Source organism: Ruditapes philippinarum, unplaced genomic scaffold (assembly GCF_026571515.1).
Source record: "Ruditapes philippinarum isolate M1 unplaced genomic scaffold, ASM2657151v2 ctg483_1_1_1_1, whole genome shotgun sequence".
Taxonomy (NCBI): Eukaryota; Metazoa; Mollusca; class Bivalvia; order Venerida; family Veneridae; genus Ruditapes; species Ruditapes philippinarum.
The window spans coordinates 177,267-193,664 of NW_026855476.1; the positions used below are offsets into that span (position 1 = coordinate 177,267).

At 31.8% G+C, this 16,398-nt stretch overlaps 1 protein-coding gene across 1 annotated transcript in view; it reads left to right on the plus strand.

Annotated features, from left to right (window-relative positions):
* The window catches only part of LOC132743463 (uncharacterized), a 39,586-nt gene extending 26,962 nt beyond the window's left edge, over positions 1-12,624 (plus strand). The window contains exons 11-14 of the mRNA XM_060731984.1: positions 895-990; positions 7,429-7,503; positions 10,086-10,136; positions 10,977-12,624. Coding sequence (XP_060587967.1) covers positions 895-990; positions 7,429-7,503; positions 10,086-10,136; positions 10,977-11,008 — 254 coding nt within the window. The 3' untranslated portion in view covers positions 11,009-12,624. The remainder of the gene's footprint in view (positions 1-894; positions 991-7,428; positions 7,504-10,085; positions 10,137-10,976) is intronic.
* The last annotated feature ends 3,774 nt before the right edge of the window (positions 12,625-16,398 follow it).

The following is a 16,398-nucleotide window of genomic DNA, read 5'->3' on the forward strand; positions in this document are numbered from 1 at the left end:
ATTCACTGAATAAAATCTGATTTTCATGGAATAGTTAACACATTTTTGTTTTGTTGTAGTTCGGCGTGTAATGCAAAATATAATTTCGGTTTATAACACACAATTGAAGTATCACTACTGTAGTAGTACTATCATTCAATTACATTTTAATTTTCTTATCATGTAACTGTTATACATGTAGATATGTAAATACATTTTGTATTTCATATACATGGTGTGAGACAAATTTTATCCAATTTCAGTTAGAAACAGAAAAAAATCTATCTTCCTATTAATTCAATACGTTTGTACTTAATTTACGTGATTGAACTTATTTTACGCGTGTGTACTTAATTTAAACGTTTGTACTTAATTTACGAAATGTGAGCGTGACATTGAAATTACACTTAACATATAGTGTCAATACCCATGCGTGTTTTACTTAAGTATCTACAACTAGATAAATTATCCAAATTACGATCAAACCATTGTCTTATTTCAATTCAAATACTTTTTTTTTTTTTAAAGCAAAAATGGTTTTGAATGATTATATACATGTATAAACACGAGTTCGCTATTTGTAAATGGTGTTGCACCAAACGAGACAGAAAATGGCAAAAGCGATGATCAGGAATAAAAAGGTTAAAAACTGTTTTATGTATTCGGGGTGCAATTTGCAATTACTGTAACAACAGAACAGGAATATAAAACTATAAAAATGTATATGTGCGTGCGTGTGTGTGTATGTATATGTGGGTGCGTGCTTATAAAATAAAGCCGAATAAACACGATTCTTTACAACTGCACAACTATTCATAAATAATTCTGAGAAAAAAATATTTTAAAATACTTTAAAGTTTAAAGTAAGATTTGTTGATATCCACAAGAAATAAATATAATATAAAACAATTGCAGATGTTTTGACTGAAGACAAAGTAAAAAGCAAAAAGTTAGAAGATATGTCTTCATCAATAAGAATGAAACCAGTAACGAGTGTTAAGCCACAAGAAGGTATAGTATGTGTGGGTAAATATACGCTTCGATGGCAACATACATGTTCTTTTTATCACATGTTATAAATAGTTGTAGGAGAAAAATATTAATAAAAAATATGTAAAATTTTAACAAATAAATATTTCATCGCATTAATGTTATATTTGATTCTGTTTCAATACGCTGTATCTTAACTTAGTGCGCCGATTTCATCTAGGCACTTTGTTTTTATTGGATGTATATGTGAATATTCTGTTGTGGAATGTGCGACCAAATAACAATTATGATAAATAAATTCGCCTAAGGTCCAGGGTGGTCACTGAAATTTTAGAAGAAGCGGCTGGGCTCTTTACGCATAAATGCGTCCAAGTCTAATATTACTAAGGTGAAGTTACGGCAATGATACCAGTGTAACAAAGTAGAATGTCCTAAATAGAATAATGACTCCCCGTTCAATAATTTATAGAAAAAGAGACTCCTTTGACATAAAATGCTGACTACCTTACAATTTTACCACAGGCGTTCGGCACATTCAATTCAATGTTATACTTTGTTTACTCGTGATAATTTTGGAAATTTCGTTGGCACAAAATATGTCGACCTGGGAATTTTAAGGTAGCTTTTCACGTTTGATAATTAAGTTATCGTAAATGAGGATAGATGGCTTAATATTTTTAACGGTGTAGTATCATCATACATAATAAACTTGAACTGACCCTATGTATAATGCTTGTTTGCGCATGTTCCGTATTTTTAGTGAATATCTAGGATCACATATTAAGGCTTTGCAGAATAAATTTATATCTTGTGCTGAACACTATAGGCAGGACTGATTTGAAGAAAATATGAATGCTAGAGGCATTTTATAGTACAAGTAATATCTTGAGTGTTTTAACCTAATACGGGTATGCTGAAGACGATGAGGGTGGATACCAAGAAAATAAAATTGACCTTGATCTTCAAAAGGTCAATTCAAAATGGCCGCTAAAAATACTTAAATAGGTCATTAAAACTATGATACAATATGATGCAATAAATTATTCTTGTCAAAATCAAATGATTATTCAATATTCTCTAAGTTTATACAATTATTAAATTAATTTATAACAAATTTCTAGTAATATATAAGGTTAACAAGTAAAAATCACCCAAAAACAAGGTCATAAAGGTCATATATATTTTTTATTTTGCAAAGCATGATTATTAAAATCATGTAAGTTAAAACTTCATTTCGTTATAATATTTTTATCATATTTAAGAATTTAATTTACTGAATAAATTTGATACTGAAGCTTTGAAGGAATTGTACTGTGTTATGCAATAAAGCTCTCAATAATTTTTTATATGTAAATATTACATCATACTCATGAATTGAGTGCCCATTCGTTATATGTACATATGCCAGTATTTGTCACAGTCTGAAACATTGGTTTGGTTAAGTTGTTTAGTCTTTTAATATGTTGTTTTCTGATTTTTGTTTTTACTGCTCAAAAAAGTGATAAAGGCTTTGTCGGTCTTAAAAATAAAAACGATTAAAGGGTAGATTGAAATAAATTCAATTATTAGCATTTCACATTAGAAATCGCCATTCAGTCGGGTTTTCGAAAAAACAAATCGTGAAAAAAAAAACTCATTCCTGAACAAAAGAGCTTATGTTCCTTCTCTTAATAGAAATAGTCCATATATTGTTTACCCAGTAGAAGCCCACACACTGGATTCAAGGTTTGAATATGAAGAAAGTAGTTTAATTCTATAAAGCTAACATGACAAAAATATGGCGGATGGCGAGCACAATAGGGGTCCCTTTTTGAGGTTTTTTGTCTTTCAATTTGTTATCATGTGGATTTTGAATGGCTTATGGGGAGAAATGGTTGAATCTTGTTAATTGTATATGTCGCCATCCAGGAACAGCAACAATAACAAAACATCTAGGTAAGGTAATGTAAACCAGTGACTTGTAAGAAAATTAGGATTGACTGGGTTGGAGATCACTCAGGAGACATTCTTTTTGATTTTAGTGCTTTTATGGATTCCACTGTAAAATACTAAGGCTATGAGCGTATCATGCCATGATCTCATTTGACTTTGAACCTAGTTTGGTCAAGGCTATCGGTAATTTGAGCTTTGGTAATTCAATAGCAAATGCAACTGCAACGCTTTCATTTTCAAATCCCACAAGAATCAGCTAAAACGCAATTGAGAATCTTGTGAATATTTAAAGTTTTTGGCAAACAGGTTATATGCTTGAGCTGAGAAAGTTGTTAGCATTTATAAGCGTGGCTTGTTTTAAAACAAGTCTATTAGGACAAGTTAATCTATTACGGGTGGCTTAAAATTAACATTAGTGATCCCAACACAATCAATGAAGCCATCTCATCGGTCAGAAAATACCGACAGGACTATTTGTTCATATTTTTGGGGGGTAAATGCAGAAAATGTATGGTGGTTAGGGAGTAGTGATGGAGTAGTGGTGGTAAGAACTGACAAGCAATCATACGATCATATCAGTCTTCTGATCACTCTCCTACAACTTTCTTTTATATGGGAAGCTTGCTCTATAATGTTGCCGTTGATGCTGAGTGTCTTGGGGACTTAGCGATAGTGGTGGTTATGGTAGCTATAGGAAGGGCTATGTCCCAGTGAGTGATGGTGGGGGAAGAGTAGTTTAAGAGTGGTTCAACTTCAGACCATTTAGTAATGTTGGGAGTAAGGATAATTGCAAGAAAAGCAGTGCCTGAATTATAACAGTATACCCAGTGACTTAGTGGATCATAACATTTAGAAACAAATATCTCAAATTTTACACGTCTTATTGGTTGAAGTAGCCATAATCAGACCTTTGGCAAATTAATTTAAAAATTAGTAATTAAGACACAATTATTTCTTATTCTTTTACAACAGTTACAGTAAATTACTCTAACTTTTCTCCAGGGATTGACAGAATATCATTAATTTTTCATGAATAATTATGATAACTTCTGATTACTTTCTATTGTTTGAAGGTAAAGGGCAATTGTAGCCTGGATATGCATGTTGTAGTTAATCTGTTTGGCTGACATCACAGTAGAACACTTTGTCGTAACCAACTTTGTGCAAGCTTCAAGTACAAGTTACTGTTATTAAAAAAAGAAAGCCAAAACGTTTGCATAATATAATGGCCTCTTTAATGTAAATTATTCATAAATTGCGTGGAAAAGGATTTCTTGTGATGAAAATAAAACAAACATTTAGCAGAATTGGAAGTCATAACCATGACATCTCATTCAATGACAAAGTCACAAGGCGATAAATGTTGCTGCCAACGAAAAAACTTTTTTTCTTAGTCTGGCCCAAGGGTTCGGATGTTTTTGATTCACTATGAGTTTTATAATATGCATTATTAATTAAATGTGCAATATTGGGCGCATTAGCACTTGCAATTCAGAGCTGATGCATTTTCTCTATGACATTATGGATAGAAAACTCAGCCATTATGAAAAAACACATCCATAACGAGAAAAGTCGGCCGTTATAAGATTCAAACATTCTGACTGACTGTTTGACATGGCCATTATGAAGCTCATGCTAAACATTTAAAAATCCAATGCCATTTTGTTATTTATAATAATTAAAGTCTCTTATTTAGCTTGAATCCTTTGGCTTTATAACAATGTCATTATGAAAACAAACTCCAATCATTGACATCATAGTAACACAGCTTTTCCCTAATGTTGTTGCTTATGGGTCAATAAATAAAATTTGTAAGTCGCAGGATAGGGCATTTTAACTAGGATCAAAATATAATCCTTTAGATGCTCATGCAGTTCAGCTTTTAGATATGTAGATGTGTATTTAGGTGATGCATTATTCTCAAGATGAAGCCTCATTCACTGACACCTGACTTGGAAACCAGTGCATGCATGGGAGGATAGGGTTGTTTGACAGTGATAAATCCTTTAGTGAAGCAAAATTAAATCTAAGCTGATATATAAGTGTTATTGGTTTTAAATTTCTAATGACAATATAAATCATCCTACATAATATTTCCTGAAATTTAAAATCGTAATAAGTAAGTTGTATTGGGCAGCTCTGATGAGTAAGAGTAAACTATTTAGAAATTTCTCAGGTGGTTAGTCAAGTTTAAAAACCATGTTGAAAGAAATACTGGTATATAGTGTTTTGCAAATATAAGTAGGAATCTGAGTAGCCACTCTATATCCTTGCATAAAGTGCCAGATAAAATACATGAAATATCTATATATTTAGCAGATAGGGAAGGGAAGAATGTAGTGTTCGCTGCGTAAACCCTAAATAAAGTGATGGTTCAAAGGAGTAAGGACTTTCTAGAAATTTTATCTCTTACATTATAGTCTCTTATGTTAAAATGCCTTAAAATAGTCAGTACTATCTTTAATATTACTACTATATTACTATTATATTGGCATATAGAAAAATGTCCGCCATCTTGGATTTTTCGGCCATATTGGATTGGTTTTTTAAATTCTGTTTTGGTGTCTAATATGTTTTTTCCTTAACTTGCTTTGTGACAAATTTCAGGTTTTTCCTATCTTTAAAAGTTGTATTTGATAAATCATCCATTTCATAAATTTGGCGGTTCCTATATTGGCCTTAAGAAAATGTCCGCCATCTTGGATGTTTTCGGCCATATTGGATTGGCTTTTTTTAAATTCTGTTTTGGTGTCTTATTTGTTTTTACCTAAACATGCTTTGTGACAAATTTCAGGCTTTTCCTTTCATTAAAGTTTTATTTGATATATCATCCATTTATGATAAAGAAATTTGGCGGCCATTTTAGTGGTCATTTTAAATGGCCATTTCAATGGTCAAGATCAAGTTTTTCAGTTTGGTATCCACCTTTATCGGATCCAGCATACCTTAAATAGGTTAAATACACCAAGATACCACTTGTACTACAAAATGCCTCTAGCATCTTATAGAGAGCCAAATTCTCAAAATCAGTCCTGTCTACTAGTCGAGTTTTATTTTACTTCATTGTATCAACGCACTTGATTTAATTTATATTAGTTATTGTCTATTAATAAACGAACATTACAACAAACGGTTACTGAAAGATATATATATTGTGCTATGTTTGCACGTTTAAGTATGAAAATATGTCGAATTAAAAAAAAAAGAAACTGCGAGAGCAAAACGTTGACCGTTTTATGGGGAATACGCTACGGCGAGTTATAAATCTTGTATATATTTTATATATTAAACGGGTGCTGGATTATAATTTTGTTCTTGGTGATCAAGGGGTGAATATTTTATGATAATTTGACCATTATTGGCATGGCAAATGTTCCGAATGCCTGTGCAATTTACGAAATCATTTTGTTCCTACCTCTAATCATTTTCTATGAAAAAGAAATTCTATTTGAAAGACCCTTTATGAAACGATATAAAATAGTGATACCCTGGTGATTATTTTATAGAAAAACTGATTCCCTTTTCAATTAAAAGGGTAGAAATCTATATCTTATGAACTATTTTTATAAAATTCATCAGCAATAAAATTATATTGGTTCCATTATTATATGGTTGATTCCCGGAAAAGCTGTAACATAGAATGTTTCTGTAATTTAACACAAATGAATAATGTACTTTTACAGAATAAAATGTTCCGGAACATTATATTATTGCTATTTTAAGTAGGTTTTTATTTGTTTTGGAATGATTTTGTGCATGCACCATTCGCTTTTAAAGCGCCTTGTATAATATAGTTTTGACCCCTTTGTACTTGTCCAATGAAAATCAGTATTTCAGTATTGTACTCAACAAGGTATAATAATAACCTTATTATATTTAGTGTACAATTCTAAAATGACTAATATAACTAGTTATACTTATTAAGAAGATAGCAAAATATCATTTTATAAATACATTTAGTTGTCAATTAAAGTGAAGTAATAAATGTGTCAATTTGACAAAATGAAACATGTCACATAAATCAGATTTAGAAAATAGACAACACAATGGATATTTAACGATAACACTGTTCTCGGTTTAATGTAGCAATTATTTTGTAATTAATTATAGTTTAGTTATAAATGACAAATATCAAGTTATATATTTTTACTTAGAAGGTAATGGTAAAGATGTCAACTTCTCAAAAGAGCATCGAATGAATTTCTTTGGTTTTGATTCGATTTTTTGTCAACCCCAAGTATACAGCCTGATAGGAAAGACAGATGTTAAATCTTTACTTGAAGCTATTAACTGTCAGTTGGACAAATCCCCGGTTATTAAGCCAAAATACAATTAATGCATACAATTAATGCATTGACCTGGTAGTGTGGGAACATACGATAGGTAAAATCTTGGTATATTTCCTCGCAGCTAATTACATTACGGCAATAGAGGTTTTCTCTTTTAAATTATTTGATAATTTCTTGTTGTATGCAAAACAGATAGCGAATTACAATATTTAGGGCGTCAAACATTTTAAAATTATAGATAACAGAGAAAGTGGCTACTGGTCCCTGAACAGAACACCCGTCATAAAAAGAAAGAAAATTGTCGAAGATAATGGTGAGTGTTATATTCTATAAACTCTAAAGCATCTTAGGAGCTGTTTTATCCTTGCTTTATTTTTTCTACATATGCTTGAACACTTCATAAATACGTATATTAATATTCCAATGTCTGCAGGGATGTCAGTTTATGACAAATATTGTTCGGATGCCAGTATATTATCTGTTTTACCTAAATCAAGCATGAGTCCAATACTTGTAAGAAGCCAATTAACCATACATGCTAGCCAATGAAATGGCATAATTAAAGAGAAAAATCTAATCACTAAAAAAACGATTAGTTTGTGTTAGTTTCCACCGTGCATATCCAGTAACACAGGAATATGCAAGTAACGTAAAAGTAACGCCGAATCTGTGCAACGCTATTGCCAAAACGAATAACACAGTAAGTAAACGAACCAAAATATTTTATTTCTGAAGTGAAATAGCGCATACGGCTGCTATCACATACCAGCATTACAATTTTTTTTCAGGAATATGTTTACTTTTTTAGATCATTCGTGAGAAAGTCAACCTGATTACCGTTTGAAGGTGACTTTTGTGTTTTGTCACATAAATATGTGTACATTTAACACATTTATAACTTTATTTTTTTATGTTCTGTATCCCTAAGACATTTGTCAAACTACAAATGTCGTATAACAATAGAAGGAAGCTAGTAAAATAAGATTTAGCGACTTTTAATGAGAAAACCGCCGTTGCTTCAGTTCTTCATTCACGAACTCAGCGTTACCTCGTAAAAATGTTCTCAATTACGTTTTATCTACTAAATTAAGTGTAATATGACACGTGTAGATTGGAAAATGTCTCAGTTACACCGAATATAAAAAAATCATAAAGTAATATGTACGTTTTTGTATGTAAAGATATCAACGAAACTGAAAATCGCCATCAATACGCTAGTCAGGTCGTCATTTTCACGAATGATCTTATAAAACAAGCAATTATCATAGTATTACGGCAATCCATAAGTCCCCTACCGTTAAGAAGCCCAGCAACATTCTGAAGGGCCATTGACCATTCAATTATACCAATTGAATGAATGGCATGAATGAACTTAAATCTTTTTAGTTCTTAGTTTCTTAGTTTGTCTGTATCATAGTAATGTGTTAGGTTTCCATGAAAAGTCAGGAAATTATGCTTATACAACAGATAATCAAAAGGTCCAATTTGTTGGAAAAGTTATTTAATCAGAAAACAGTTTTTAAGAACAGACGGACTGAAGATAACTCTAAAATTAATTTTTTAAACATCCCTACAGAATGAATTAATAAGAAAAAATCAAAAGTTTAAGGAGGCGGTAATCTTGGAAATATGGATGCTAGATTGATAAACGTCGTCATATAATTATGTTGTGGGAGTGTGAAGTAAACCCTATTAGGAGTGAAGAAGTTGGAGCGAAATATACCAATTTCTCGAAAAAAAATAATTTCAAAGGGGACATCACTCTGGAAATTGTCTTGCTAGAGTATCAAACCTTCTCACAAATGATTTGAGTGATAATAAGAAACATATATATGAAGTTTGAAGTACATATAGATACATTAAGAAATAAAGAAGTTATTAAAAATAAAAAAAACATTTTTTTCCATGAAAATTCTAAGATCAAGGGAGGTAATTCCGATAATTTATGTGCTAGAGCTGTAAACCTTGTCACATTTGATGTGGTTGATGACCAGAAACTTTATAGAAATATTTGAAGTTTTAAGTAAATACCGTACGAAATAAAGAACTTACAGTGAAAAAGCCTAAAAACTAGAATAAGAATTGTTGACGATGTTGCCGACGTATGGTAAGTATGACAGCTCTCAATATTCTCCTCAAGATTAAAATGATGTGTATGATTTCCATACTACCATCTATCTATATTTTAAGTTTCATTAAAACATTTTCAGTACTTTTTGCACTAACACTAGATCCAGTTTATGTGTTAAATTTCCCATAGTTTCAGTCTATTTGTTGCCATAGCAACCTGAATTTTCAACATAGGAAGAAATAAAAAAAAAGACGTGCATAATCTCCATACTGCCATCTATCCACATATATTAAGTTTCATAAGAATATTTTCAGTATTTTTTGCGTTATCGCGGGATCCAGTTTTGTGGACGGACTGACAGATGGACAGACAGACGGACGGACGGAGGGTAAACCTAAAGTCCCCTCCGGTTAAACCGGTAGGGGACTAATAAACATTTTCACGGAGATATTTTTGATGAGGTTTAAAGTATAATGTCTCAGCAATCGTATGCGCTAACTCATTTCTTCTAATTTTATGTACAATAAAAAATATTCGTCCATTTACTTATCGCGGTGCTCGTTTTAGCCACTAATTTGCACATTCCTGCGTTACTGGATATGGACGGTGGCTTCTTTGAAAGAAAAAATTCTAAACATAAACAGACTGATAAAAAGACAAAGTGCGAATCATTCTACATAGATAAAAACAATTTTATCTATCATCGGTAATAAATATTTCTTTAAAATAAAATATGTTTTCAATTCTGCATGTCTAGCAAAAATGTTTATTTTAAAGTATCTTAAATAGTCGAAACAAAAAAGCTTTGTTTTATTTTTGTAAAGGTTCTAGACACAACGCACAAACAACGACGATTGGTCAAACTGATATGAAAGGTTTGTTTCTTTTTTATTTTTCACTCAGCTGTTTTAAAAGATTCATCAGGAGGTTCATCTGAAACTGATGATTTTTAAGTCTTTTGGCTAGTAGAACTTATCTTTACCCTTTCTCTGAAGAAGTACTCGATATCATTAACTGGTGAATAAAGTAGAAGGTGAATATGTTGTGTTTTCAATCCAATCAAAAGGATTTTCTGTCAATATGAGCTTGAATGATCCCGTTGAATGATTATTCAAACACTCCGCTGCTTTTCATCGGCGGCCATTGAAAGACATGTGAAAAAATAGATATTGATCAAAATTTGACCTTGTAAAGAAAATAAAGGTTGTTAGTTTTCTTTTAAAAATCGGAGAGTCTAATGTAAAATTTGTATAATATTTGTATGCATTGATCACCTGGATAATGTATTATCTACAGTATCTGACATCGTTCATGTCAACTTAGCTGTTGACATGAACGATGATCGTTTAAAACAATCACATGAGAAGGCCCAATTAAACCCAATCCACGATTTTCCAATTGTTTCGATGAGTTTTTTTTTTAATTAACAATGCCTACATGTACTGTTGTATCTTTTTTTAAAGTTTTGATTTTTTTTTTTCAAATAGATTTATTGATGTTTAAAAGACAAATCTTGTTGAATTAAATAAGCATGATAACAAGGGACACTCAATTATTGTTACTGTACATACAAATTCAAAGAGTAATTATTCTTTCATTGTAATCACTTTTTTGGTTAAACCAGTTTCAACTGGATTCTTAAGTGCAAAGTATGTTTTTTTTTAAATTTTACATTTGATTGACATGCAGATACATTTTGTTATACTTTTTTTCAGACGAGGAAGGCATAGCTGGTTTACTTAATTGAGGGCTGATGACTTAAAATATTTTAAAGTCTTTCTTCCCAGGGATCACTTTTTCCAGATATTGCGATTGACAGTCGCTGTTTGAAATAATTACATGTAGTGGTAATCACATATAAACCCATTAAGACGAGTTGATGTAACCACGTTAAATGTCAAGCAATGTATATAAATTGTATGATTTGGAGTGAAAATAACATTGTAAAGACAAATATGACAAATGCTGTGTAAGCGTAAAATGTCATTTCATAAACAAAATGCATTGATCTAAGAGCTGTTGTATAGAAAATAAATTGGAGGGCGACTTTATGAAACAACTTTAAGTAATTATGCAATTAATGCAAAGCGAGTGTTTCTTGACACTTTCATTCTGTTCCCATTTTCAGTTACTGTTTACTATTTATTAGTCTTACAATTGTACTTAATAAATGAATTTCCATACGTCTTATTGGCGGTCTTTGATATCTGGTCATACGCATACTAGATACACTTTTAGTTTTGTTGAAGTTGCTAATTTTATGCTTTTAAATGAACTATACCTGTGATACCGATATTTATGACAAACTACAAAAGTACTTTTACACTATTTTATTTTCTTTTTAATTTATTAAGAAATGTGTAAGTGTATGTATTCAGTCATTTGGACAATAAAATGACACACATAAAACGACATGAAATTCCAAATGATAAATTGTCCGATCCAAGAGAAAATGAACCTACTCGATTTGATTATTTGTTATATTTTTCTGATATTTTTAAGGCATTTTCAAAGCACCAATTGTAAAGCTTTACATTTGTCATCGTAGGTTGTTTTGCATTTTTCTTAATGCATCTTACTTTCCATCAGTGTTTTAAATCTTTTTGCTCAGTGTTACAGAATACAATATAGATCTATGATATCTCATCACGATAATTGTGTTATATATTTAATTCATATTATTCGACTTACTCAGTGATAGCTCATCATTTAATTGCCGAGTAGTTTTCTCTGAAAGCTTAACATAAACATTTGAAATGTTAATTCTGTCTGTGATATCTTAGTCAGGTAAATAGTTTTAGTTTTGGTTTTCTATGTTATCTTGATATTGAATATTATGTTATATCTGTTGATTTTGATATTTCAAAATAAAATCACTTGATTTATTTACAGTCTCTGATGAACTTTTAGAACCAAGTTAACTCCATTTTTTCTTTCCAAACACTGGAAGGACCCATCAATTCATTCAGCCAGCAACTTTCTAAGTGCCAAATCAGAAAATGAAACAGGGTTCTATCCAGGAATTTCTGAAGGCATGTTGCAAAAATATATTTTATAGGCACTTGCCTCCGACAGCTTATAGGAAAGAGGAGAATATATTTGCAATATCAGCTAAAATAAGTATCTGCCAGTTTTGCATTTATGTACTACATGTACTACCTGACTTATGCATTAAACAAGAGGGCCATGATGGCCCTTATATCGCTCACTTGACTATGAAGGCTCAATCCCATTAAATTTGGGCTGTGTGACCTAGTGTGACCCGAGTTGACCCATATGCAAACTTGACCTAGAAATCATCAAAACAACCTTTCTGACCAATTTCCAGGATAACTCGACTTAAATAGTAGCCCCTAGGGTGTTAACAAGGTTTATCAATAATTGGGCTGTGTGACCCTGTTTTTGACCAGGTATGACTATATTCGAATTTGACCTAGAAATCATCAAAACAATCTTTCTGACCAATTTCAAGAATATTTGGATAAAAACTGCAGCCATAAGAGTGTTAACAAGATATTTCTAACTCCTGTGACCTAGTTTTTTTACCCGCGATCATAAGAACAACCTACCTGATCCATTTCCAGGATATTTGGATCAAAACTGCAGCCAAGAATATTTACATTTTTTCTATCTTTAGCTCCTGTATTAGAGAAGACCCACATCAAACTTGACCTAGAAATCATCAAAACAACCTTTATGGCAAATTTTCAGGATATTTGGACTGAAATAGTAGTCTCTGAGTGTTAACAAGGTTTTTCTGTATTTGGGCTGTATGACCTAGTGTTTGACCCAAGATGACCCATATTTGAACTTGACCTAGAAATCATCAAAACAACCTTCCTGACCAATTTCAGGATATTTGGATCAAAACTGCAGCCAAATGAGTGGTAACAACGTCTTTTTATTTTTAGCTCCAGTGATCTAGTTTTTGACCCGAGATGACCCATATTCGAACATGACCTTGAAAATATCAAAACAACCTTCCTGACCAATTTCGAGGAAATTTGGACTGCAACATTAGCCCCTAGAGTGCTAACAAAAAAATTCTATTTTTAACACCTGTGACCTAGTTTTTACCAGAGATGACCCATATTGAAACTTGACCTAGAAATCATCAAACAATTTCCAGGATATTTGGATCAAAACTGCAGCCAAAATAATGTTTACATTTTTTCCCTCTATTTTTAACTCCTATGACCTAGTTTTTGACTCGAGATGACCCATATTTGTTCTTCTCAAGAAGACTCATATTTGTTCTTGACTTGTATTTCATGAGACAAACATTTTGACAAAGTTTGATTATGATCCTATCAAAACTGTGACTGCTACAGTGTTAACAACCCAAATGTTGACAATGCACTACGCACAACGCACAACAACTGACATAGCCCCATCACTATAACTCACCTTGACCATGTGAGCTAACAGCTTACACTTTCAAGTATAGTTAATGTATGACTTTTAGATGTGTTTACAAAATGGTCACCAAGTATAAAGACAATACACCAAAGAACTTAAAAAGTTATGATCAACATTAATGGAAACACCAACATGACTTTAACAACACCTTATAAAATGAACATTTCTCCAAAAATTAATGCCTCCAGGAAAATGCCCCTTGTTACACAACTAATCAAGGAGTCCAAATTTCATGTTAATGCAGCTTGTTTAACAACTGTGCCTTGTCATGATAAGCAAGTATTCCAAGTTTCTTGTTGATATCTTTTAAAATATTTGAATAATCCGTTACATTAAAGTTTTTGCATGACAACGGCGAAGACAACAGCCATGAAGCAGCAATTTAATTGCTTGTCTTTTACTTCCAAATGGTTCAAGTGAACGATTTCACCTAAGTGAAGTATATTTGCAAACATTGCTTGCTTAAGTAGATGTTACATGCTTAAATTAATATGGGAGCAAATCAGACATATTCTAAATTAAAACAAGAGCACCGCTAGGCGGAGCATTATATGCCCGAAAGTGTTTTTTTTTAGTAAGGCTGAAGCATTTGTAAGACATGGAATTCGCTGTTCATCCTATAAAAAAAAGCTGTAGGTTGATTAATACTTAAGTTATTAATAATGACCTTAACCTTTGACCTTGTGACCCCAAATCAATAGGGGTCTTCTACCCAATATGGATAATCATCCTATGAAGTTTGAATATCGTGGGCCAAATGGAACTTACGTTATGCTCAGGAAACTGTTTTTGGTTTTAAGGTAATTGTGACCTTGACCTTTGACCTAGTGACCCCAAAATCAATAGGGACTTTTGCCCAATATGGACAATCATCCTATGAAGTTTGAGTATTGTATTTTTAAATTTTACATTTGATTGACATGCAGATACATTTTGTTCAGACGAGGAAGGCATAGCTGGTTTACTTAATTGAGGGCTGATGACTTAAAATATTTTAAAGTCTTTCTTCCCAGGGATCACTTTTTCCAGATATTGCGATTGACAGTCGCTGTTTGAAATAATTACATGTAGTGGTAATCACATATAAACCCATTAAGACGAGTTGATGTAACCACGTTAAATGTCAAGCAATGTATATAAATTGTATGATTTGGAGTGAAAATAACATTGTAAAGACAAATATGACAAATGCTGTGTAAGCGTAAAATGTCATTTCATAAACAAAATGCATTGATCTAAGAGCTGTTGTATAGAAAATAAATTGGAGGGCGACTTTATGAAACAACTTTAAGTAATTATGCAATTAATGCAAAGCGAGTGTTTCTTGACACTTTCATTCTGTTCCCATTTTCAGTTGCTGTTTACTATTTATTAGTCTTACAATTGTACTTAATAAATGAATTTCCATACGTCTTATTGGCGGTCTTTGATATCTGGTCATACGCATACTAGATACACTTTTAGTTTTGTTGAAGTTGCTAATTTTATGTTTTTAAATGAACTATACCTGTGATACCGATATTTATGACAAACTACAAAAGTACTTTTACACTATTTTATTTTTTATTTATTAAGAAATGTGTAAGTGTATTTATTGTTTATATGTATTCAGTCATTTGGACAATAAAATGACACACATAAAACGACATGAAATTCCAAATGATAAATTGTCCGATCCAAGAGAAAATGAACCTACTCGATTTGATTATTTGTTATATTTTTCTGATATTTTTAAGGCATTTTCAAAGCACCAATTGTAAAGCTTTACATTTGTCATCGTAGGTTGTTTTGCATTTTTCTTAATGCATCTTACTTTCCATCAGTGTTTTAAATCTTTTTGCTCAGTGTTACAGAATACAATATAGATCTATGATATCTTATCACGTTAATTGTGTTATATATTTAATTCATATTATTCGACTTACTCAGTGATAGCTCATCATTTAATTGCCGAGTAGTTTTCTCTGAAAGCTTAACATAAACATTTGAAATGTTAATTCTGTCTGTGATATCTTAGTCAGGTAAATCGTTTTAGTTTTGTTTTTCTATGTTATCTTGATATTGAATATTATGTTATATCTGTTAATTTTGATATTTCAAAATAAAATCACTTGATTTATTTACAGTCTCTGATGAACTTTTAGAACCAAGTTAACTCCATTTTTTCTTTCCAAACACGGAAATGACCCATCAATTCATTCAGCCAGCAACTTTCTAAGTGCCAAATCAGAAAATGAAACAGGGTTCTATCCAGGAATTTCTGAAGGCATGTTGCAAAAATATATTTTATAGGCACTTGCCTCTGACAGCTTATAGGAAAGAGGAGAATATATTTGCAATATCAGCTAAAATAAGTATCTGCCAGTTTTGCATTTATGTACTACATGTACTACCTGACTTATGCATTAAACAAGAGGGCCATGATGGCCCTTATATCGCTCACTTGACTATGAAGGCTCAATCCCATTTAATTTGGGCTGTGTGACCTAGTGTGACCCGAGTTGACCCATATGCAAACTTGACCTAGAAATCATCAAAACAACCTTTCTGACCAATTTCCAGGATAATTCGACTTAAATAGTAGCCCCTAGGGTGTTAACAAGGTTTATCAATAATTGGGCTGTGTGACCCTGTTTTTGACCAGGTATGACTATATTCGAACTTGACCTAGAAATCACCAAACAACCTTTCTGACCAATTTCCAGGATAATTCAACTT